This window comes from Ostrea edulis, chromosome 1, assembly GCF_947568905.1.
Source record: "Ostrea edulis chromosome 1, xbOstEdul1.1, whole genome shotgun sequence".
Lineage (NCBI taxonomy): Eukaryota > Metazoa > Mollusca > Bivalvia > Ostreida > Ostreidae > Ostrea > Ostrea edulis.
Window position 1 is genome coordinate 97,772,142 of NC_079164.1, and position 27,789 is coordinate 97,799,930.

The 27,789-nt window shown below is 36.9% G+C and overlaps 1 protein-coding gene across 2 annotated transcripts; it reads right to left on the reverse strand.

The window, feature by feature from the left end:
* Positions 1–26,904, reverse strand: LOC125671705 (GAS2-like protein 2B). Of its 2 annotated transcripts, none has more exons than XM_048907578.2 (5): positions 25,308–26,904; positions 10,307–10,414; positions 9,260–9,356; positions 5,757–6,366; positions 1–4,007 (listed from the first exon to the last, which is right to left on the reverse strand). In XM_048907578.2, exons 1-5 carry the CDS (start codon positions 25,917–25,919, stop codon positions 674–676), a joined length of 4,761 nt encoding a protein of 1,586 aa, XP_048763535.2. In that variant the 5' UTR covers positions 25,920–26,904; the 3' UTR covers positions 1–673. The 2 variants fall into 2 exon arrangements, with proteins under 2 accessions (XP_048763535.2, XP_048763543.2); XM_048907586.2 differs by having other exon boundaries at positions 26,383–26,901.
* Between the last annotated feature and the right edge of the window lie 885 nt (positions 26,905–27,789).

Here is a 27,789-nt window from a genome sequence, read left to right on the forward strand (position 1 = left end):
TGAATTTTTCTTAATTTTATCGCATGTAATATTTCCATTTCAAATAAATAAGACATAAATAAGCATGATGATCACAGACAATTTTTTTTAAATGGACGACTTCGTGTGCTGCATCTACTGCGCTCGTGACGTACGCTCTCTCACGTGACAATGTTTGCAAATGCTGATTGGACAGAACTGAGGATGTATTTGGCACAAAACACATTTAAACATGGTAGTTTATATCAACATTTGTAGCCATTACAACAGAAAAGATTAGTTTAAGAATTTCGTTCGAATACTGCTTTGAACGTAAAGTAAGACACGCCATTAAGCGGTAAGACGGGGTGGGATAAAAACCTGAATTGAGCCACTGGGTGATCGTCTGGTCTGACATCATGGAATGATTGCTGGAATGTGCTAACTAAATAAAATACAAAAAACGCAAGATAAATGGCCTTAAGTTAGTCTTCTGTCAGAATCTTATGAATATTGCAAGAAGATATTTAAATAACCCAAAACATTCCTCTAAACAAAGTACAAAAAGCAATTTAATGACCTCTATATGCCTACAGTAATGTAAACTCCCTAATCTGACAAAAAAGGTAATAAAAAAAATGGACCCTCGCATTAGGCACACAGAAACGTCCACAATATCACAGATAAATTATCATGCAAATAAGACAGACGAGATTTACACAAACTCCTCTTCCTCTCCGTAAGTACAAGACAATGTGTTTGAAGAACTGGATAAACTTGAAATTGACACTGCACGAATCAGTTTACTAGACTTTTCCGTGCTTGTCTCCCGATTTAGGACAGCTGTTCTTCCGGTAGTTAAAGGAGTAGCTAGTTTCGGAACCGGCGTCTTGGTTCCGGATTGACTGCGAACGTTTCCAGTTTGGTCATTAATTTCAGCCTGCGCTGTGATTCCAGAAATTTCATCTACTTCATCGTCATAGTATTCACCATTCATATTGCCGTTCATATTTTTGAGAACGGGAGAAGATTCCTTTTTAAATGGACTGTCTTGATTGCCCAAACTGAAAAGATTAGAGAACGACATAGATTTCCCACTCGAATTAAGTGATTTCGGTGCTGGAATTCTTGACTTTGGTCCCTCTTTGTTGTCTTTGCGTGGATTTGTTTTCAAGATTTCTTTAATTTTGGATACAATTACAACAGCATGATCCACATCGGCAGTAGTTGGAGACTCAGGGACGGATCCATTGCTAGATTTCATGCTAGATCTTCTGGAAGAATTAACAGATGAACGTGTTGGAGTGCTTGGTCGAGGTGGAGTTGAAACAGGCCTGTTAATTGGCTGATATGACGAACTAGATTTTGAAAATGAGGGTGTTTTAGATCTTGGAGTAGAAGGTACAGATCCTTTGGTACTGGATCCTGGAGATTGGTGTGAATTCTGTTTCCCAATAGGAAAATTCCCTCGTCTCTTTATATTCTCATTACTGTCTAAAGACAATTCATCACTTCCCAAATTATCCTCATTTTCCATGCAGTTTACATCAATATCTCCCATGAAATCTCCACCTGGAGTTTCATTGACAGAAGCCTTTAACTCCCGTTCACGCATTTTTTCGAAAAGCTTTTCCATGGTTTTATACATTTCAGGATCTTCCGGTGGCGCTTCTAGTTCTTCCGTTGAAATATCCCGTAGACCATTGACTGGAAGAGTTAATGCCGCTTTGATTTCATCCAACGGACGTGACTCCATGTTATACTGGTTAAGATCAGTTGGATTAGGAGTTTTTGACCTACGTAATATTCCTGGAGGATTTTTGCTTCTAGTGGATGATTTTCCCGAAATTGTTTTGACAGCTGACTCCACCCACGCTTCTGTTCTATTAAGCACAACGTGGGAACCAGCCCCTTTTCTCTTCACTTGTAACACTTCCTCCTCTTTGTTCGTTCCGCGATTCCAGTTCTCGGGATCTACACTTCTTGGTCTTGGGCGGTACCGAGGTGTTTCTGTTGTAGCACTACGCGATCGATCTAGGTTTTCAGTGGATGCTCGCTGGTTTGTTGGTGTTGTTGCTCGAGCAATGATTCGACCCGTGTTTGTTCGACTAGTTTTGTATTTTGTTTCCTCTCCATCTTTCACGTTGATTTTGTGTCGCCCACTATCGCGATTCACAGTCACCAAAATAGCTTCCTCGACAGCATTTTGTTTCACCAGAGTTTTCGGCTTTAACCCAGTTACCACCGACCTCCTTGGTGTTGCCGGACTAGCAGACACACTTCTCCGCTCTCGTGGGTCGTTGTAGTCCGACTCCGGAATTTCTCGAGCTGTTAGCGTTGATGTTTGCTTTGGGTTTTGAGTAAGTCTTCGTATAGGACTTACATAAGACTTAGGTTGGTCATTTGTTGACCTATTTCCTGGTCCTGGTGTTTTGGATCGCGGAATTTCATTCCGTTCTTTCTCTGTGTGCGAGAAATCATTTGGACCCGGAGTTGTTGATCGACGTTGCATGTACATGCTAGTGTACGATGTGTTCTTTTTCGGTGTGTTTGCTGCAGCTTTGTTCGCGGATGGCGATTTAGCTAGAATGGTTGCCTTCTTGGGTGTTGGTGGTCTCTCTTGACACGCGCTTTCCGGCTGTGCTGACTCAATTGTCTGCGTCAGGCTCAGTGATTTGGCAGAACCTCCTACTGGTGTCATTGGTCTAGGAATAAGAGACGGAGTAGAGGGTCTGCCAGTAGGTGTTGATGGGCGTTTGATCGTGACTGTTTCGTTTGTAGGCCTGCTTGCGCTTGGTGTTACACCTTTATCCGTAGATTCCATTGTAATGGATTCTGCAGGTTTTGTTTCCGTCTTTTTATTATTTTCAACTGCTACACAGGCTTGTTGCGCCCGATTTCGAAGCTCCTGGATTGACTTTTGTAATGCATTGAAACTGGCAATAAGAGAGTCATTACTATTACTTTTCGATACTTCTTTTTCTGGCGAGGTCTCTTTATCAAGCCCCGGGTCGGTAATGCTGCGGGTCATTTTCGCTGAGGGAATACATTTAGAATCAGATGACGAATCTACATCATCACTCGATATAGTATAAATATCAGTTCCTTTAAAACTGGCAGGCGAAGCTTTGGGTTCAGAGTCCTCCGAAGCAATACACATGTAACTTATATTTGGTTTTACGTTCTGAACTGGACGTTCTCGCTCACTGAGCACAGAGTCTGACTTTGATTCGTGAAGTTTTCTATGAGGTTTCGTACTATTAGACACATCATTTTGCATTACTGTTGTAATGTGAGGAGTTGGACGAGGAACCGTGTAAGAAGAGGTTGGCGTCTTAGATCTCGACACGTTTTGAGCAGCAGAAGACTGTACAGTACTCACAGAAGGTTTTAATCGAGACGCACTGCTCAGAGGTGTCTTTGGACGCTGAACAGTGCTCACTGGAGTTTTGGGTCTCTGAATAGTATTAGTACTAACTGGAGTTTTTGGTCTTTGAACAGTTGAACTTACCGGAGTTTTTGGTCTTTGAACAGTTGAACTTACCGGAGTTTTGGGTCTGGACACCGAACTAGAAACGGGTGTTTTCGGTCTGGATACAGTAGAAGACGCCAGTATTGTCCGTTTTGGCTTCTCCATCTCAAAGTATCCATTATTATTCTGTCCATTGAAAGACTTGGTATCCAAACTACGACTCACATTCCCCGTATACTTGTATCGGGATGGTTTTTCACTAATTGGCGGCTTTTTTACAGATCTATGCGCACCGTATGATATGTTCCGTGAACTATCGGTACTACCCTGTGATCTTGGAGATTCTAAGCTTCCTTCAGACGCATTTCCATTGGGAACCGATAGCGCACTATTTAGTAAATTTTTAAACTCGTCCAAAGTCATTGTACTAATTTGGTTAATATCAACAGAAGGTTGCATGGAGTTGGAACCAGACGTGTCGTCCGTACCGACGCTATCGTTGCCCTCGGAATCCATGCTCGGGCGCTGAGGAAGCTGGCGGCGATCTGCACGTGGAGTATTTGGAATTGATTTTGATCTGTAAAAGTACCAAACACACATTTATAACCTATTGCTCATTTGAAATTACTATGATTGGCTGAACATAAGGTTGAAGCTAATTTCATTTAAAAGGTGAGGTGTATGAACCTTCCAAATACAGAAATCCACTTACTCAGTAACGAAATACTTAATAGATCCAAAGACGAGCAATCTAAACATTCAAATGTCCTCGAACACAGAATTTCAAGCACGTACTGGATAATATCCAATATCAGGGAACTTTAAGACCGTGTCATATTTCATGCATTCAGGTAGTCTGCTTTTTCATGATGACCAACAATTTACGACATTCAAACCTTTACCAATACATGTACACTAAAATGCTGACACATTTAACAATTCATACCCTTAATGTGAGAAGTGCCCACACAATAAATGTTTGTAATTTTAATCTACCTACCTTTAAAATTCTTACTCAAAACAATTCAAACATAAACACGTAACATTAAAACTCATTTAAATGGATTGCAGTCTCCAGAAGCTCTTAGCGCCTATTCCACTTTCAAAATGAAATAATTTCTCCAATGCACTTAACGGCATTCTCTTTCATCAAGAGAATGGTCTTAATCTGCATGTGGCAGTTCTTTGTTACATGATGATAGAGTTCCTCACAACTGACCCAAGACACCAGAATTCGAAGGGCAAATGAATCGATACTACTTGTAACAGATCACGAAGAAAACGGGTGGAATTCCAAACCCCCTTTAGGATGTCTGCCAAATTGTTTCGACGGGGCTTTGTCGTCAAATACCGATAATTGCCTGTTTTTGACGGTTTACCTAACTATACGTGGGTCATAAAATAATAAATCACACATTATATACATATAAAAGCAGTATTACCTATGTATCTCTCTTTTCCTTCATATTGAATATTGTCTCCATATGAAAAAGGACATGTCGCGGATATAGCTATATTAATTCCTAATCGAATATAGATACATGTATGCAGAGTTGTGTGGTTGAATATTCAAACAACGTCTTCTAGATTTTAGGTTTAAAGGTAATTTTAAGAAAACAATATTTAAATGTCAAAAGAAACACAGCACAAGGCGAAGTTATTCCGGAGACATAAATTCTAAGATGCGTTCGTGCATGTTCGGAAAAGAACGATTAAATATCTGCGTTGTATGTACAAACATTCTGGCTGGGTGTGTATGTGTGTGTGTGGAGATCCTTAGAAAATTAGCGAAGGTTCACGTTGGTTTACTTGATATCCAAAGATTGTGACAAAAGGACGGGATTTGTTATTGATAGCCTTACATGAAAGGGGGTAGAGAAGAATTCCTAACCTTATTCAAAAAGAAAGGATTTGAATAGCACCACTTTAATATGACAGAGACAAATCTCTGAATTTGCATGTTAAACATTTAGTACTTGTCAATTGTCGATTAAAGGAACTACAAACAACAATACCTGTAAATTACATGTATTTAAAGGAAACACAAAAGTGGTCTCTTATTTCACATTTATATTCGAGAATAATCCATTTAAACTAGCACCCTATTTCTATTTCCATAAATTAATCATTCAAATGATTTTAGGAATGAGAAAAATGGGAACAAATCGAAATACTCAAATGAACGGGTTTTTGTTTCCTTCCTTTCAAAATAGGTATGAGATCAATAAGTGAGCAAAATGACACTCTATTCATTACCTGCCAACAATACATTCAATCTACCTTTCGTTTATTGAGGAGAAAAGTGAAATTGATTTTTTTCTCTCACCTTGAATAGTTAGAGACAAGAGTGGCCTGGCTGTTTCTCCTACTTGGTGCAGGTGACATGGACACTGCTCGCTGAAATGACGGGGATGAGCATCGTTTGGGAGCTGGGGAAGCACTCCGAGCCGAGGGGGACGGGGACGGACATCGCTTGGTTGGGGATGCAGGACGCGTTACTTTGGTCGTCTGCTCACGTGGTTGTAATGCCTTATTGATTCCTGACACAGGTGACGGCGATCGCAGACGACTAACAGGGACAGGGGATTGGCTCCTCCTTGAATTGGCAATCACTGTATTAGTCCTCTGACCACTAAAACTGATATTATTTACATTGCCCGTCGGAGATATCGGAGAGACGGGAGGTTTTGTCCCATAGTTCTGAGTAACACTTTGAGTGTTAAGCTTTCCTGGAGAAGGGCCAGGTGACACGCTGCGCATGCGTGCCGGTGAATTTACTCTTTCAGAAGCTTCTGATATGGAATGAGACACTGGGCCAACTGAGATTTTTCTGGGGGACTTTGCTGGCAGGGTTTGAGACAGTGAGGGGGTACTAGCCCGGCGGGTGGGGGTTCCTTGAGGCCTTTGTGATTGCGGCACTGGCGTATTCCGATGACCTGTACAAACAGATAAATGCGTGTCGTTGAGTTCAGAATGTGACGAAATGTTATCGTTAAAAATGAAGGGAGTTTAAATGTTTTTGAAAAAGATAAACGAAGCGGATATTGATAAGTAAAAGATTCTGTTCAGCTTTGACCTTTGTTTACTAGTTTCTAATGCTTAGTCAGACTAAACAGGTGCGGATTTGACAATAGTTATAAAAGCATTTGATTTATTCTAAACGATACTTTAAAAATATCGCTATATACATATTTACGGACCAAAGGGTTTTTAAAACGTTATCTTATTCTATTGTACACAACTCCTTCCTTTATATTCCCTTCAGAATTGTGAGTAAATAACTCCCCATGTGATTCAACATGTGATTTCAAATTAGCCTGCTCCTGCACTTTACAGTTTAATTGTTGGCGTTTTACTACACGTATTTCCATGAGGTTCCATAAGCTGATGGGTAAAATAAACCCCATTCTAATCTCGCGTGCATGCGTTAATACAGCATTCGGATACATCCTTGTAAGGTTTTGGTTGATCAAAAATCTTCTAACAAAATACGTAACTATATATTGTACATAGAAGTTGGAAAATTGTTCGACTACTTGCGGCTGCGTGACAATATAGGTACGCTGTATCAATTATGATTATATAGACCACATAACTATGTCGACGAATCTGGTAAAGTCAGGTTTTGAAAATTTATTGAAATTGATTCAAAATCAATGCAGAAAGAATTATACATATATTATTAGAGTGATCAACTGCGAAAATAACTGACATTGCAGAGTTGAATGCACACGACCTTAGAGGACCTAGTAATGCACGTGGAGTTGGGTGCACATGCTTTGTCATTTACTCATTATAGGTATGTATAAAATACAACACAGGATTTACAACAACAAAAAAATAATAATAATAATAAATTCATGGCCCAGTAATCAAACTACGGTAATTGTACTTAAGATTATATCTAATGATCTTAATTCTGCATGTAACAAATCCTTGTATTATCCATATTAGCGTGTGATATTCATAAATAATCTCATTAGAAAAGTCATAAGTAGATGTTTTCCTGATTTGTTACGCAAAAAATTCCGGCGGCTAGAGGCAAGCCTGGTTTTTCATTCTTAAATCACACAACAATGGAAGAAAAATCGAACACTGGCCACGCAATGAATACAGGAGCGGGCCTCAAGCATGAATTTTCAACCGTTCTACGATTATTTTAGTAATCTGAGTGGATGTCTGCAAATCGAATGCAGTCAGTGTTTCAAGAGAAATTTTCTTGTAGAATGAATCGATGTGCATAAAACAAAAATATATTTCATGCATAGTAAATGAATTTCAAAATGAAATGAACAACGTTAAAACCGGGTACCGTAAATCGATAATCAATTGAGAGATATCATTTATTTACTTAATTCCCGGGGACATTCCTATTATCTGCCAGCGTGATAACCTACAGAGATTTATCGAACGCTGAATTTGAACTACCTGTCAAGTTTTCCAAACTGACTTAATTAAAAACCGTTTATAAGCACTAGGGTCGAATTAGGATGCCACCGCCTAACTGTGATGTTTCAATGCCTTCACTACTGATTATTGAAATTAACTACATGTAAAATACCTCAGCATTCAAAGCACAGGTATCTTTGAATCGTATTCATGACTCTAATAAATCACTTGAAGTGTTCCGACAACTCTTGTTAAATTGTACAGTGTATTGATTTAACACTCAATACCCGCCTGCATTTACATATCGTACAGAGATCCCCATATACATTGTATATATATATATATGTATGGCTCCGCTAGTGTCTGTTAGGCCAGGACGGGTACCTGCACCTACACCACGGTCGCGTGCAAATTCTTAATCGATAAATCTTTTTTAACTTGTTTATTTGTACTTTCTACATCACTGGAGGCTTTTTCATATTTAGTTCAAAGAATCCATAAAACAAGATTGATTTATAGAATTTTATTTCTTATTCGTAAAGACGTAATTTACACAAACGATTCGTGTAAATTTCGTGACGTCACTGGGTTATAGAGCCATTTTATTTTCATTCGGAATTAGGGTAAGATTACAGGGTTAAATAGACCATACTTTATTAAACATTCTCCTTTAAAATATTTCTATAGGTGTTTTTTTGTAGACAGGAAATGATTACCTTTTTAGGCCAGGACGATTTTATTCATTTTTAGCGATCCCGTGTTGGCGAGGAAAATCCTTATTACATGGTTTATGAAAGAATACTATAATATATTCAAATATTTCTTCGAAGCGTTTTAGCAAGTAAACGTCGAATCATAACAAGTTTGATTGATATTTTGAAATGAAGAATAAGACATTAAATTATAATGACTAATATTAGGATATCCGTTTCGTGATACTATATGTGTTTTGTAAATGTTTGCGTTGCTTAATCGTTAAATACAGAAGACAAACTCCTGCCCTGAATGTCAGGCTTAAACAAATACATGTGATACATCTTTTGTAAAATAATGAATTGAATTTTGCACCGTTTTCTGTTGTTTTAAATCGCGTCTTTGTATTGCCTTCGATTCTCTACCACCTACAGAATTTTAAACCCCCCCCCCCCCACCAAATTATCAAAAGTTATTTCATTGATGTCGAGTATAGGGCCTATGACGTTTTTGACAGTTCGATCCACTTTTTCACAGGCAGAAGGCGAGTACAAGGAAACATCCCGATAATCGGTATCGGAATTTCCCGGGGATAGTGTGCATGTACAAACAAGTACTCTATCAACAGAAATACTTTTAAATAAGTTACATCACTTCATTATTAGTGACATTACACATATTTATCTGTAAATTAAATATTCTTTGTTGCCCAACATGTTGTGGAGATGAGTGACAGAGAGGACTTACCGGAAAACCCGCACCGACAGGGGTCATGCTTATCAAGATAGTGTTCTAGGGTGTCCCAGCCACCGCCCACTCGGATCATCACGTGGTTACGTAATATCTAAAACCGAAAACAAATCTTTCTTTGGTAACACATCCTCACAATGTTAAGGTTTTGTGATTACGTACAGAAGATTTCCTTGTGGAGGGGCCTTAACATTGTGAGGATATGTCTGTAACAAATTAACTTAAATATCTGTACAATAGTAACTGTTATTAAAACCTTAATACTGTGAAGATATGATTGATTACAGTAATTGTCATTTAAACCCTAATATAGTGAGGATATGATTGAAATTATAATAATTGTTATTAAAGCCTTAAATATTTGTAATAATAGTAACTGTTATCAAAACCTTAAATATCTGTACAATAGTAACTGTAAACCTTTAAATAACTATCTGTACAATAGTAACTGTTATTAAAACTTTAACATTGTGAGGATATGACTGATTATAGTAATTGTTATTTAAACCTTAACATTTTGAGGATATGATTGAAATCATAGTTTCTGTTATTTAAACCTTAACATTGTAACATATTTGTAACAATTCGATTGAAATCATAGTAAATAGTAATGCTATTAAAAAGATATTCAACATTGATACTGCTACCTTTTCAATGATTTTTAAAACTGAAATTATTTCATATTAACAATTGTTATATTGTTATTCAAGTTAAGGAGGTATGCTACATCAGAGAAATTTGATAAAGATGAAAAGTGGAGGACATGTGCAACAATGTTTTAAAATTGAACACTTTCAAATTCACTTTATGTAGTAAAAAAATGCAGTTTTAGTAGAAAGCAATCTGAAAAAAACATATGAAACCCCTGCTGAACCCGCGATCTACAGTTTAGCAGTCGATGTGCTAACCCACTGAGCTAAACGAAGAATTTTTTTACTGAATAGACAAATATTGCTGATATTTATATTTTCATCTATGTTTTAAAAGGAAGTCAGCCATTATGACGATGTAGAGTACATCCTTAAATTAAAAACTAGCACTTACCCTGACAAAAACTAGTGTCTGAGAATCGCCTATTTTGTACTTTCCTTCCCCAACCTTGGTGATGGGAAACTGCACGGGGCATGTACACCGCCCCGCCAACCATTTCACCTGAAAAAAGATAATATAATATGGAATAGAGCAAAATAGAATTAGAGTTATTTCTCTTGCCAAACAATTTTCCTCAACATTTAAAGTTAATAACACAATTACACTCCAAGCGCCTTTATGTTTTTATCCTGTGTACGTGTAATTGCAAACCTTCGTATTGGAAATAAATTGATTTTTAATGAGAAGGGGTTGGACCATTCCTTTTAAGAGTTTAAATTAAACTATATCAATTGATTAGATTTAGTGAGAAATTGTAATTTACGGCAATGCAAACTCCATTAAATCAGCTGTTTTATTTTCTGGTGTTTAAACCATGTGTACCGCTATTGTTGCTTCCGAACAATACTTTGTATTTTTATTAAGAAACTTGGTAATCTAATCCAGCGAATTTTATTTTCAGAAATGAGGGTTGATAATGATGGAAACCAAAGCCTTTTCAATTACAACATAAAAATCTCCTAATGGAAACGGGTACACCTCTTATAAAAGATCCACGACGTATGATGACACGCCATGGTCTCAGCAAAATGTGTATCTTTTTACATAATCAAGCAGCGAACGAAAAATGGGTTGGTATCTTCCTTTTCTGTAAGAACTTTACATCAACTAGACTTTTCAGTCAATTTACACGTACATCATTATGGGTAATGACTGTGACAGAATGCACTAGTACTGTGACAGAATGGACTAGTACTGTGACAGAATGGACTAGTACTGTTACAGACGAGAATCTAGCTGCAGGTTCGTACCGTGAGAGATTGCTTCTGATGTCTACTTACTTTATCATCAGTGTCCGGGTGAATGGGGATTTTCTCTAAACGGACATCGTCAAGTTTTTGGAGAACCTTGATTATGTCGTCAACAGACGACAATCGAATCACCTGTTTACAGTTGGTTTCTGGAGTTTGCACACTTTCAGAATTGGTGGTCGGAACACCGTCGTCAATTGACACTGTGACTCCCATTAGTTAATCTCAATTTTCACAAAAATCTTACTTCCAAAACTAACTTAACTTGCTCTTTGTCTATTTGTATACTATTTCTTTCACCAAATGCCCACAACAAATTTCCAATTTCGAAGACAGATCCAATAAATATGAAATGCCTTGAGAATACAACACACCATAGAGAGTATACATAGGTCAGTCGTGAAGAATCATGAATCGGACAAGGAGAAGAAATGAAGACAGAACATGGCTACTGAGGTTTGCTGTCAATTGTCTGGGAAATCAATGGATCGGAATTGTTAGGTGGGAGCCTTTCACCAGTAGCTTTCTCTATTTATTATAATCGATTCTGTTAAAACGTGTCAAGACAAATTCTTTCCCTAAAACAAATGTTCATTGTTTAATTTTACACTGAAATCCTTTCTGTGTAAGCAATATAATGTTCTCTGTGATGTTAAAACGAAAACCCACAAAGTATTTATGTTTATCACCCACACTTTAAATATTGATTTGAATTGTGTTTACAACAATGTACATAATGTATGCAAAGGGATTTTTAAAATCCATCATGTTTCATTGAACTCCCCATACATATTACCGGTACACATCCGCGTGTTTGTCAACCCGATTACTGCTATATATAAGATGTTACAGGTCCACATCCGCGTGTGTTTGTGAACCCGATTACGTTTTTAAGGGCAACCCACTGCAGTTATGTGATCAAGGATAGAGCTGAGTGTCCTCTCATTTCCTACAGGAATGTCGAGTTCGATCTGATATCTCACCATTGATTTCTTTTGAATTACAGACATGATAAGACTAATCTCAGTAAAGTCAGTGCAACATTCCAAACCGGCCTTTATTTGAGCGGAAGGCACACCGTTACTACGTTGACGTTGATATACAAAAAGATCAGAGGGTCACAAACCCGAGTCAAAAGTAGAATTGATTTTACATCGAAAATTATTACACTCGCATTAAGCTGTGACGTAAAAGAGATGTCCGTACCGTTTAATCAAACGGCAATCATAAGTTATACACGATAATGCTTGTGTGTGTGTACATGTACCAGCTAAAAATTTTGAATCCATGATTTGACGAGAAGATTACTTCTGGAATGTTTTAAAAGAGCTTTAGGAACCCTTTCAAGTTTCGTGGGCCATTCATGCTGTGTTCAACGTTAATTCTTCCATATTTCACACAAAAATTATATCCCGGGTTTGAAAAACATTGAGTGTATAGATAATAAATCGTGGTTCTTGCCAAGAACAAGTCGGTTCAGTTTCAAAATAGTGCCAATTCTTGAAGAACTATATCAAACAATGCGTTCTAAACTGTCGAATTGTCTTGTTAAAAATATAAGTAAAACGATTTACACGATGTTACTTTCGTAAGATTGTATAAGTTTCCTAAGATTGTAGCATTTCAAGTCACGCTTTCTGAAAGTTACAACAACAAAGAAAGAATTTACGCCCTCTCCCACTCTTAAAACCACTCACTTCCCAGGAGTCTGTTGTTCTACCACTTTTAAAACCACTCACTTCCCAGGATTCGGTTGTTCTACCACTCTTAAAACCACTCACTTCCCAGGGTTCGGTCGTTCTACCACTCTTAAAACCACTCACTTCCCAGGGTTCTGTTATTCTACCACTCTTAAAACCACTCACTTCCCAGGGTTCGGTTGTTCTACCACTCTTAAAACCACTCACTTCCCAGGGTTCTGTTGTTCTACCACTTTTAAAACCACTCACTTCCCAGGGTTCTGTTGGTCTACCACTCTTAAAACCACTCACTTCCCAGGATTCGGTTGTTCTACCACTCTTATAACCACTCACTTCCCAGGATTCGGTTGTTCTACCACTCTTAAAACCACTCACTTCCCAGGGTTCTGTTGTTCTACCACTCTTAAAACCACTCACTTCCCAGGGTTCTGTTGTTCTACCACTTTTAAAACCACTCACTTCCCAGGATTCTGTTGTTCTACCACTCTTAAAACCACTCACTTCCCAGGATTCTGTTGTTCTACCACTTTTAAAACCACTCACTTCCCAGGGTTCTGTTGTTCTACCACTCTTGAAACCACTCACTTCCCAGGGTTCTGTTGTTCTACCACTCTTGAAACCACTCACTTCCCAGGGTTCTGTTGTTTCATCATCATTCTCTCTCTCTCTCTGTGTGTGTGTGTGTGTGAGAGTTTATGCCCTCTACCACTCTTAAAACCATTCACTAACCAGGATTCGGTTTCATCATCATCATATTAAAGAGATCATTCTGTGTGTGTGCGTGTTGTGAATGATGAAGTAAAGTAACTTTCGATACCGATATCATTTAGAAAAACAAAACATCATGTGACACCTCATATGTATTAGTACTTAGAATATCTGGTTATTTGAAACAGAGAGATATAAAGTAATACCAAGGAATATATTTTGTTTATTTTGTAAACTGACGTGGATGAATTTTGATATGTCTGTTGTAAAGGAATATTGGATTCAGTTATTATTTCACAAATTCATCAAGCCCAAAACGGGCTTAGTCCCTGTGGTGAAAATAAACATTTGCAAAGCGTTGGTAATAAAAGAGTTGTAAACAACTCTAAATATGTTGTTCTCATAAAATAAACTTGATCGTCTGTCTGTTATCCGATAAACAAATTGTAAGTACTGAAGCTGTCTCACAAACACGATGTGATCACGGAATCAGTGTCTTTTATTCTATTCACCATTTGTCGTTAAACTCGTGATAAAATCAGTACACAGCTTACATTAGGAAACTACCGGTATGCCTTATCAAACACACCCATCTCTTTCAACAGAAATCAAACGCAACATCACAGTACGTAAACATTATCTACATAAACACTCGGAAAAGTACACTACATTAAATCTTACTCAAAGATTGTGCACAATGGAATTCCTTTTCATTGCCAATTACACTGAACACACTAGCTTTCGTATGTGTAAAGCAAACGCATCATCGTTTACGGACATCAAAAACGACCCCAAAATTCACGGAATACTTTCGATCCAATCTCCCCATATATCAGATTTGCTTCATGCCTGTATGAATTTGTATATCAATATATTTCATCTTCATAAACTGCCAAGCCCGCGTTGAACATACGCTTGTGATCAAGATGTAGTAACCTTTGTGGGACATGTGCAATAAACCAGTATTCATTCATTTGCCAAGTATGTGTTCTGATGGCTTTGTTACGGTTATTAACTTTTGTATCACATATTACTAAAATTATGACAACACTTGTCCCCAATCAGAAACGTCTAACCGAGTTATAATCTTCCCGGAGATCGACTGTTCAGGTCCAAGTTTGTCGTTATCGGGAGAAATTTTGGCAAGGCTGTATTTCGGGTCATTGCTAGGATTTGATGATCACAAAAATCCGTCCGCCATCAAATACCCCCGGAAAAAAACCCCACCGATTCTGAACCTACCTCCGCTTCACAATTTAGAGTACCAAAGCATCCTACTTCCTCGGAATCAACCCCGTCATTTCCTGTACATCCACGGGATTCAAAGTCTTCTCTTTCGGAGACAACTGGCATTGTTAAAGACACGCTAGATACAGAATGATTTATGAAAATTTCAATCTTTTTATTTGCAAGTTTTTTTTTGCAAAGAGATTGCATCTTTTGAATCCCTTAACAACCAAACACAAAACTGCACCGGAAGAAGAATATTTATGTATTCTGGGGCTAATCTGTAGTTTATGATCGGAGCCGTTTTGGGGGAAGACAATAAAGATTTCTCGACCTTGTCAAACAATACACAAACCAGCAGGTTTATGAACCATAAAGTGGAGCTATAATCTCAATCAAAATCTAAAATCTGGTATTTTGGGGGGATATAAACAATGTCGTTATTGCCAATAATTATTAATTATCTTGATGTCCTGCCTGGCGTGAACCGTTCGTGTGTTGTGTAGGCACACTTATTGTGTCATTACAGGTAGCTTCACCGTAAGCTAGAACAGAATGGATCGAAAGGATTAGAAGCCGTATACAATGACACACCATGGCAGATTCTTAATTTGTATGACTTCATTCAAGTTTAATTAATATAGCAATATGCCAAAGATTTACACCACTTTCAATGTCGCAGGAACCGTGGTCTGAGAAAATAAAACGGAAGTTAGAATTGGATAAAGATTTACGTATTACGTCACTGGTAGCAATATAACGAGCACCTTGTTGATATCAATCTGTAAATAGGTTTTGAAATTGAATCGAGAAAATGTTCCGATTTTGGATGACACGATAATTGATTATCTATAATGAATAGATGGGATGTTTGCATGGAAGTGTACAATTTCAACGAGGTCCTTATCGAAACTGACCAATATTGCTTATAGGGGAACGATGCGATGAAAGAAAACTCTGAGACAAGATTTAATGAGCTGGAAAATAGGTACACGAAAAACGTTAACAGGAAGTGAGTGAAATACATCGTCTTGAGAGATAAGTGAAATAAACTCTTAACCCAATATGTTTTTTATCTGGTCGTGCAATATGTCGTTAATTGCACGGCGCGAGCAGCTGCATTACCTTTATATACATACAATAAATATTTTTTGATGTGTTTGTGTAGCTGTAAACAAAACGAAGCAACTTCTGTTCTAGCAACCAGTTTTAATTTTCGTAGCACATATCTAATTTCACAGTTCAGGTTGACATTAATTAAATCTGATATCCCTTCTGCGCAGAAATATTGCACATTATGCGAGACGGAGTCATCACTTTTCTCAAAGTGTCAGTGGAATTCGGAATAGCAGACGACAATGGTGCATCATACTAGACAAAGTCTGGGTTACAATAATGTTTCAACTCAATCCTCGAAATTACAGACAACGCTGTGGGAATCCTAAATGATCGCTATGGACAAAATTCTGAAGGAAATGATATTCCTATGGCTACAATCAAAACAATTATCACAATGATGGTTCTAAGACAAAGCATTACCATATGGCAGAATAGTCATCTGTCCCGATGCTGCAGAACAAAAGAACAACCACACGACCGTTTGCTAAAACTGATCGACATTGCTGTTAATTCTCGGGTTATAAGTTAATTGCATGCATTATGTTATGTTTTGGGCCAAGTGTAACAATGACAAGCGATTCTCGAATAGCTGCTCTTTTCTTTTTCCTCTTCTTTTTTTTTTTTTTTTTTTTTTTTTTTAGCTCATTAATGGTTTAAAGACGAGAAACCACAAAGACTGCGTACAAGGTTGACTGGCAAAGTCCCGGATGCTTATTGATAAAGAGCATTCCTTTCAAGCTGTGTTGTCGAAATATATATAAGCTGAACTCTCTGTGCACTTTGCACAGATGGTATTACTGCTACAAAGCATATATCGTGGAAGAGTATAATGTTTTTATAATAATTACACGGGTGACTTATCAATCTTGCACTATTTGTGAACGCTTTTTTGTGGAATAATCCTCTGGTCCGCGAACTTGGAAATAAATTTGCCCAACAATTTAAGACAACAATACCCTACGTGGCAATCAAATCGGCAAGAAATACTAATCATACACCAAGCATAAAACGTATTTAGTGAAGTTTTTTGGAGCATTTAAAGGCAATGATCACATTACTTTGGTAGTCCAACTTTGATCTTAGCATGCAAGTTGACAATAAAGGTTCCACAAATCAAAATTTCAAGAGGTATTGTAATCCCAAGAATAGATTTTAACGAGGGTTTGATTACATAAAAAGTATTTTAATTTCTCAATTCCAAACTGCACCTGTTAATCAGATCTAATGTAATTACAAAAGTCAATTATCTTAATGTCTAAATGTATAACAGTATAGTACAATTTCACAATCCCCCCAAATAAATAATGGCGCAGCATTTTCATTTATGATCTTTTCGTATCTTCATCTAAAAATGTGAACAGATTATCAGCCTTGAAAAAAAAGATAAGTTAAGTACATTATCGATGGATGATAGAAAACCATTGTTCAAATTTTACAGCTACATTTTTTATCATTTTCCACAAAAGCCCGTCAGTCATTTTTCTCTTTAAAAAAATCCAAATTACTTCAATCGTAATAATTCTCAGGACACTTGTGCATTTCCTTAGTGGGCAAATCCGGGCAATTTCCTTAGTCGTTCAGTGCATCAAATACGTTTTTTTTTTCTTGCTGGAAAATCCCCGACAAGCGCCCTGTTTTCTCTCGAGAAAATTGATCACAGTGACAAATCCCTCGTTAGCCTTTTTATCTACAAGCACTCCAGTAAACACAGGAATTCCTTTTAAGAAAAGTAGATATATATGAAGTTAACATATTAAGTCGTTTTTAAATTTCGACAAGAACAAAGCAAATACTTGAAGGAGGGCATATCCAGCACGTGAACAAGAGATCCAGAGTCGACTATCGCGCCTGCTTTGTTGCACTTGCTTTTAGTGGGACATAATTTCCAAAGAAAGCAAGCCATGATAATATTACGTAAGGAACTATGGGAAAACCCATTTAAAATGTAAATGAAATCGAATTTTCGCTTACTCGTTAAAGCGATCGTGTGTGTGATATTACATTATCTTGTTTGTATTTCACGATTCCAGCTTCAGTATTTGTTGAATGCAGTTAATGACTGTTATGAACATATATTATCGTTCAGAAAAATCAACACAAGTGTTAACCTTCAATATTCTATAGGAAGCCTTACACAAAGCTTCATTTGTAGCCACGCAAAATCTAAATTTACACACCGAATATAAATATTGCTGTAAATGCTGACGAGCGCTTGAGGGTCTGCTAAAGTTCGTTCGATTCATTCGATATGATAACGCCACACTATTTCAGAACCCATAGTGTCAGACAAATAAATACCGCAATATAAATACACATGTCGATAAAAATGATTCACATTTTGTAAGCTTTGAAACACGGAGATGAATTCAAGGATTATAGACTTATAGTCCAAAAATCGTAAAGCATTTAGCCAAGATAGATGAGATGAGCAAAGAGCACTTTATATTCAATGCATATTTTATAAAATACCAGGGCCGTAAATTACATGGAGGCGGAGGAGGCAACTGCCTCCTCCAACTTTTGAGCCAAAAAAAAATAAAATTTAAAGTTCATTAGAATTTATGTTGTTTCCAATAACTAAGAACATGATACCTCCCTTAAAAAGCATTCCAAATCTTTGTTTTAGAATGAGTTAGTCAAGTAACATCTTAGAAGGCCCTAGAATCAAGGATTTTGCACGAAACGTGTTCAGTGTGCACAAAATGTGCTCAGCGTCTGGGGGCCTGGGCGGCCCCCAGACCCCCGCCTAATTTCCTGCCTCCTCCAAATTGAAGGTTAATTTACGGCCCTGAATACATGACTATGTATGTTTTCGTGACATGGTTAATTATCTTTGCATCAGCCAACTCACAAGCACCGACTTATATGCCGTATGCGGCGGGAAAGGACCTATTTGGGTTATTTTATTGTATATTTCATTGTGTTAATTTAAATCTTGTCTGCAATCAGTATTTCATATGTAATTATAGATGTGTGCAGTGCAGAAGTGTGAACTCCGACAGTATTAATACTTCTGAATGATTATTGTTATTCATTTTCATTGTTATAATTAATTGCTTGTTAACCTGTACATGCACCCTGAGGACCCTTGATTGGTGAATAAACAAACATATAAACATTTAGGTGCATCTATTCCACATAAAGGATGGAATCTTGCCGTTAAATGATGCGTTTCGGGGGCATTTCAAAAGTATACAGTTTTTAAAAAAACCCGGTAGATCGGTGTCAGACCCAGATAATAACAAACCACAAAAACCTACTGGAATTCCAATGAAACCAGCACAGTATCCAGGGACGCCACCTGGAGGCCTAAATGAAGTGTTAAACCGTTCTTCAAGTTAATCAGAGGTAGTCAAAGATAGCAGAAATCAATAAGTAAACCATTAACAGAAGTAGATACATAGATAGGGCAGGGTGTCATTTACACCTGCTGATATAAGTTTGTACAATGTACTAACAATACATATGTATGTACATGTATGACAGGGTGTCATTTACACCTGCTGATATAAGTTTGTACAATGTACTAACAATACATGCATGTATGTACATGTATGACAGGGTGTCATTTACACCTACTGATATAAGTTTGTACAAGGTACTTACAATACATATGTATGTACATAGTAGTAGATATGGCAGGGTGTCATTTACACCTGCTGATATAAGTTTGTACAATGTACTAACAATACATATATATGTACATAGTAGTAGATATGGCAGGGTGTCATTTACACCTGCTGATATAAGTTTGTGCAATGTACTAACAATACAATCATGTATGTAATAAGAATTGTACATTCTGTCAGATAGAAGAAGAAACAATTGAACATTTGTTTTGGGAATGTGATAGTGTTCAGCATTTCTTAAGAGAATTTGAAGTTTGTTTTGAACATAAGATCAATCTTCAAATATCAATAACAAAAAATAATTTTATTTTTGGATTTTTGGATGAAAAGAAAACTATACAAAATAATCTTGTTCTTTGGCTGAAATATTATATCTATACTATGAGGTGTAAAGGGAAGACACTGAATGTAAATGTTGTGATATCGCTAATGAATACATTTTATGAAACTCAAAGATATATTGCATATAAAAATGGTGAAAAAGATTTGTTTGACACCTGGTGGAACCGCTGGAATCAATTATATCATTGAGTGTTTGTTTGTTGTTGTTGGGTTTTTTTGTTTAATTTTTTTTTTTTTTTTTTTTTTTTTTTTTTTTTTTTTTTTTTTATAAATTTCAATATGTATGTACCTTTTTAAAATATATTAAATAATGACTGAATTCATCTCTATCTCTCTCTCTCTCTCAGAAAATAATATATACATATATATTTGACAGTTTCTTATAAACATTTTGGACAAGTTTCTTTGCAGAATGTATGTATATATATATACTGTATGTATGTTTAAAAAAAAATAAATATAAAAAAAACAAACAATACATATGTACATACTAGTAGATATGGCAGGGTGTCATTTACACCTGCTGATACAAGTTTGTGCAATGTACTAACAATACATACATGTATGTACATACTAGTAGATATGGCAGGGTGTCATTTACACCTGCTGATACAAGTTTGTGCAATGTACTAACAATACATACATGTATGTACATACTAGTAGATATGGCAGGGTGTCATTTACACCTGTTGATATAAGTTTGTGCAATGTACTAACAATACATGCATGTATGTACATAGTAGTAGATATGGCAGGGTGTCATTTACACCTGCTGATATAAGTTTGTACAATGTACTTACAATACATATGTATGTACATAGCAGTAGATATGGCAGGGTGTCATTTACACCTACTGATACAAGTTTGTGCAATGTACTAACAATACATACTGTACAAGTAGATCTGCTCAGATGTATACTTAAAGCTTCCCTGACATGATGGCAGGCTGGAACACAGACATCGTAACAATTTACGCACCCATTAAAACTGACACAGATGACAATAGACTGTCAAACACTGTGTTTCCCTTGTTGTGTATTCATTGTTTTATTAACTGTGTGGGATTGTTAGCATGTCTGCGTACTTTTACTTTCTTCCAAATTACACGAGAATTTGTTCAAAGCACGAGTAATCGATCATCGGGAAGATATTCTCTAAGGAACACCAACATCGCTCTGACACCCATCACCTTATTTTCTGGTTAGGCATTCAATAGTTTACAGTCATAAATCGTAGTATGTCTGACGCATTACACAACAAAAGCCAGGCTAGATCAGCTGCTGTGATAACGACACACTTACATGCATGATCGTATTTCTTATTGGTGTATAGTAGGGCGTTAATATTTGTAAGTTTTGGTATCGTATTAAATCAAAAGCCATGTCAACTACTGAAGTACTGTTTGACCGAGAATCCCAGTACTACTGTAGAGTACTTGTGAGCCAAACAACTTCATAGTCTCGTCTTACTTATCTCGACTCCCGTTTTTTGTGTAGTCTATTATCACAGCCACTCAGCGCACTAGATTCATGACGACAAACATCCTTCTACCTTTATAGGCAAACGTTATGTATTGGATTGCTGCATGTACTTGTAATAGACATTTTTATTAAGATTCATCTGCTTCTTTCGAGATTGTGGACAGGGACAGAGGATCCGCTAGATGGAGACCTATATCTCCCTACTGTATCATTTCATACGTCTTTGGCAGATGGGTCAAGTCACAAATCGACAGAGAAGGATATATGTTAACGCATAAAATTGTAACCACAATCATCGTCTTGCAGTTAAGCTTGACCCGGAGCCTTGTTTATAAGAAAGTGTTCTATAGTTTGTAAGACCGAATCCCTGTCTGTCGCTTAGTATTGTAGGCGACACAAAACGATGAAAGATTGATTGTACATTGTTTAACGTCCCTCTCGAGAATATTTCACTCATATAGAGACATCACCATTGCCGGTGAAGAGCTTTAGACCTATGCTGGACACTTACGGCCTTTGAGCAGGGAGAGGTCTTTATCGTGCCACACCTGCTGTTTTTGAGGTCTCACCCGAAGGACCGCCCCATTTAGTCACCTCTTACGACAAGCAAGGGGTACTGATGACCTATTCCAAACCAGATCCACACGGGAGAGGATTAAAGATGATGATATCTGGAGAACTCATTTGGATTTACATCGCCAGCTTTATGAAGTAACGATCGTCTGCAAAATGCGCCGCCAGATGTTTTCCGATAATACCGTTTTTCGTTAATTTGTTGTTGTAATAGCATCAATTTAATTCCTGCATTGCACATAATTTCCCTAACGAATGAACTCGTTAAAAACTGGAGAGCCCTCTGTTTTCCATTACAGGGGATGCATAGGGGGCTACCGTTGTGTTGAATTCGAGATTCAACAAAAATTGAAGGCACATGAAAAAAAAAAAAAAAGCTGTGTTGATGATTCAGCATAAAAAAAAAATCCGCAAGTCACCAAAAAATAAAGTGCCGCGGAAAGGAAACTAAATGTAAAAAATGTCTCGAAAGCTGAAACCAGAAATATTGCCTTGTGCTTAAACAGACAGAACATAATCTGTATTATATAGAGTGTATACTGTTTGGTCATGCATTTGTATTCTATGTCAAAAATAAGATAACCAATTACTCATAAATTCCACAAAATCGAACATATGGAACAAACATTTTCAATTTTAAAGTGTTTTTGTCAAAATCTCTATACAGTACAAACTGAAGTCTTTTCGGAAATGAACCTTATTCATTATTGTTAGGAAGGCGATCCCGCGATTGACAAAAAGTTAAAAGACTTAAATGTTTTTGTATTCACAAGTGAGCAATGAATCTCAAAGTTCCCAATGTCATCCATTGACACGACTTAAATTGGAATCACTGAAAGGATGACTTAGAAAAATGGCCATTGCAGATATTTTAGAATATGATAAGATTCACGCGCCCTTACAAAAATACACAAAGTTTGCATTCGAAACAAAATATCAGACATATCCCTCAAATGTTCAATCATTGTCTACATATTTAAACCAAAAATATATAATACATAGATCAAAGTTCTTAGTTAATTAACCCGCAGTTATTTTGTCTATTGTTACAAGCAAAAAATGAAGGATAAAGATTATTCGCTTTGATGGTTTTTCTTTTTATCCGCGAGCTTAAAATACGTCAAAAAGATAATAGCATGTTTTGTTTTCTTACAAGGCGATCCGATTATATGGCCGTTTGTGACAAAGGACTTGTAGACATAGAATGTGTATTTCTTTCATAGGTAGAGAAACCAAACAAAAATCGTGAAAAGGACAAGTAACTTTAAATAATGCATTATTTTGCTGTCAGAAGGGAAATACACAAATATCACAATGGAACCTGTACTTGTACAGTCACTGATCCCAATTCCTGAGGAGAAAATAAATCTAGACGCCGGGTAAACACGAACATTCACCGAAACGATGTTCTTAGTTCCCATTAAAAAAAAGTCAAATGGTCTCCAAAATATTTATTTGCTATCTCGTCCATTAATTTTTCAAGTGCTTGTTTCTCCTCTTAATTATTGAGCTTTGACAAAATAAGACAGAGACACGGATATAGCTCTGCCCATTATGGCAGGGAACTAATATTAACATGGGGATTTATTGAAGATAGCAGAACCGCGACCTTAAACACACAGATTAATAAGATAATGTCAATACCATCAAACATCTGAAAGCCAGGTGTCAACAGAAATTGATGACCATTTCAAACGGTGGCGGATCCAAAATAAAATTTAACTGATGTTGGGTATAGAATATGTAACTACATAGTACACTGTAAGGATATTTATAAATCGTTGTTGTGATAAACTGTACGACAGTACAACGATCTGACCGATACTGATTCCTTGTAACAGTGGAGTACTAAGATCAGAGTGATCCTAATTAACTGTAGCCGTACTAAGATCGGGGTGATCCTAATTAATTGTAACCGTGTTGAAGTACCACAATCTGGCTGATCCTAATTAATCGTACCACCAGTGTTGGATAAAAATTGATAGAGTTGTCCTCTATTACTGCTGCATAGTCACACGATTTCTTGTGTTCCTAGTATGATTTCAGCCCATTTTGATTAATTAGTAAAGTTAAGGCTCATCCTGAAAGTCCCAATATTTTCTTACCAAAAAACGCCGTATACATGTATTAGCATAAATAATTAAATCTGACAGTTTAAATATTTATGTTTAATCCCAGTTCGTCTCTTTTTTGGCAAATAGCACCTAGAGTTAATTGAATATTAGCAGAGATTATCCAAACATGAGGTCACCAAAAGGCTTAATTTAAATAATACCCTAATTAATCTTTATTCTGACTGAAGATAAAAACTCTCCTAGCTTAAGACGACGAACTTGTCCATGCATATTTCCAGCTCTCTCCCGGTACGTAACCCCCTCCATGTACATTTTCATATCGTGAAAGAACTAAAAACTGGCACAGCTTAAAACATTTCACAGGGATTGAAAAGTGGCTTGACATTGTAAATTATATGGAGCAATAAATACTTTAACAGAGGGTGTAACAAGTATAGATTAAATGGACAATGAATAGGTTAAACCCTTCCAAATATGGAGGAAAAACACTAGGTGTGCAGTCGTCTGCTTTTTTTCTTCTATGTTGTTGACATATGAAATAGAGTATGTTGTGTTTCGCATACAAAATAGTTATATGTCACGTATTGTAATACGCGCATCTTCATGCATGTGATTGTCAGCATTAGCTGTCAAAATGCCCGTCTTCACACACTAACCACCACGACACCAAATATTTTCCTTCAACAGTGGCTCCTTGCGTTACATAACAAAGTGAGGCTTTGAGCTATCCAACATCCATCTTATTTTCTGTCACGACAACTTCAAGACATTTTCTCATTTGTTGGTCTTATTGTTCATAATTTTTTGTAGGGGCCATGCTAAATTAAACACAAATTAAAATTTCATTTCAGCAATCATCTTTACAGGAAATAAGATAAGAGCCTCATAAAAAACCAGAAGTTATAAAACGTGTTGTACATTTACGAGAGGCATACACAAATCTCGAGCGAATATTTAGGTCTTTATGATTCTTATTTGGAGTGCTGCATGTATCCTTCATTAAGGCGGTTCGTTTCGTACATGCTACTGTCAAAAGGTAACATCGGCAGTTTTAATCTGATCAACATCACATTTAAGGTTATCAGATTTTACTTACATTGAAGTTAGATTTTTCGGTACATTAAGCACGGTCTTAATTACTATATGGGCAGTTTTAGCGGTCCATTGCTTAGGAGCTGCCCTTGGGGACACGTACTACTGGTATGCATAATATACGGTGTCTATCAAAAACAGCAACCGTGTGACCCAAATAAGCAAACAATAAACATTATAACCAACTCAGTGACTTACCATTTCATCTAGAGATTTTATGTCGCAGGTAATTATCTGAGGAGGGGGTTCCCCTGATTCTATTTCGGCGTCAATCTCTTCCTCCATCTGCACCAAGGTCGGAGCCAACATTCCAAGCTTAGCCCCGATTCTGGCAATCTCCAGCAGACACAACACAACACTTTTCTCATTTTTTCGGAGCACCAGATCATCTGTTTCAAACGACAGGACATCCGGGATCCCCAACTCTTTGGTCCATGTGATGAAGTTGGAGATGTTGTCCCGGGCGTGGAACGTCTGCGGCTTCACTTCCTTTCGATAGGGAACGTCGTATTGAGGAATCTCCAGACGACGGACGAAGTTGGACTGAATGACTGCCAGTCTTCCCACCTGTCTCTGTTCGTCTGCATACCCTTTCACTTTATTGGCGTGCTCGCAGAGTATTACTCCCGTTTCCAAGACCTCGAAAAAATTATCCACAGTGATATCGAGCTGATACAGACACATGAACCACTCCGCCAGATCTTCCTTCATGGCGTATAGATACTCATCATTGGACTTGTATGCTACAAGGGATTTCAGCTGTAGGACCAGCAGAGTATTGCTAGGCCCCGCTGTTCCCGGAGACTCCATCGTATTCCACACTATTAATCTTCCATTCTCACACTAAAACACTGACCAAAAACAAAAAAAAAATAACCTCCCCTCCTTGGGGTCGTCTCGTGGAAGACTTTTTTCTTTACATTATTCCAAGAGCACTCCGTTTAAACCTTCTGTCAGCCTGCTTGTCACTGGCAAAATAAAAGCTTGTAATAATCTAAAGCTGTAGCGATCATGCATGAGTTATCATGAGTAATAATTTTCTAACCGCCATATCAGTTTAAACCTACGGTCAAAGATTATTATACTTAAACATAAATGCGTCAAATAACCAATATCGAACTACATAGATATTCCGTTGGTATCTACGTTTAGGACTAAGACTGTCCCTTTACAAGCACATGCCCGTACGATCACCTCCAGGCGGATCATGTGACCGATACTATAGGTGTATGGACATTTAAAAAGTGACAGTGTTTGAAATTCACACACTTACCTCCATAATAATTAAACTGTAGTAAATTCACGGCACACATTTCCGTTTACAAAATCCATTTAGCGACCGTACGTGTGAATGAAAAATCCCGACTATACGTCATAGCAGACATGTAATCAGTCGATATCCCCATGTTTCTACAGACCTTATTTATCTAATACCAGTCTAACAAGATCGATATTCACGTTACGCCAATGTAAATAGTCGAAAATCTTAAATGTGTCCCGGGTTCTTCTGTTTTTCCTCCCAGAAAACACCAACATATGTTTATCACTTTACTTCTGTCTTCTGTTGCTGGTCGCCATCTGCCAACTCATTCGCTCTGCATACTGCAATTCTCAGTTTCCCCTACTCCCCTCCTCAGCTAAAAATAGATTTTAATAAAGTGATAAAATCTCTGTATATCTTTTCGCTGACATATTCTAAAGATCGTGGTTATAAAATTGATCTATTCTAGCTTATATTTTAGGATTGCTTTTTTAAAAAGTATATTATACTTGATAGCAAACTCACAACATAATTTTACGTTCGATATTGACACCCCCCCCCCAAAAAAAACCCATTAAAAACCCTGCTTATCTAACATATCTAACCTGATGATATTCACACACTGGTAAAATCCAAATGTTTCTAGAATAAGGCACTTCTATATCGCTGGATTGTCTCGTCCTATATCAAACATACAATTTTATTTTTGTGAATACTAATATTTTTGATTATCTAACGTCGCAACATCTATACTTTACCATGTTAAATTTGAACTTAAAACAAGAGTGTTTGTAGAAATCTTTAATGATATAATTCTTTTTAAAAAGGACAATACACCATAAGAGCACAGTTTCCATTTCCGGGACTGGCACGGCTAGTACGAGTTGTATAATTTTTCAGAACTGCGGAGATGTTTCAACACTGACAGAGTTAATACTCTTGCGAGCTCTTGCGGTAAGTATATCATACGTGTATAATGTTTAGTGACGGTGGAGGGGTAAGATTAGTATAAAACATCGAAGTCCGGGAAAATATATTCATATTACTGATAAATCAAACGAAAGAAGGAAACTAGAGTCACTAGCAATCTTGTCTTTAAAAAACCCAATCAATGTAAAGTTTTGTCAATAATAATGAAATGAACACACACAAACAAAACATACCATCAAAATCACATTTCTCTACCAGAATTGTTTCTCATTTAACTGAAAGGAAACACTATAAAAACAAAATAACTTGAAAGGAATGTATATCCATGTATATTCTGAAACTATTGTGTAATCAGTTTCATTTAGCACTGCAGTTGATGGGAATGATAGCATTTCGCATTTCTACGAATTTCTCAGCAACAACGTTGAATTTATAATCAAACTAAAAAAAAGATGCATGAAACTATCATTCGTAGAAAATAGGGGAATG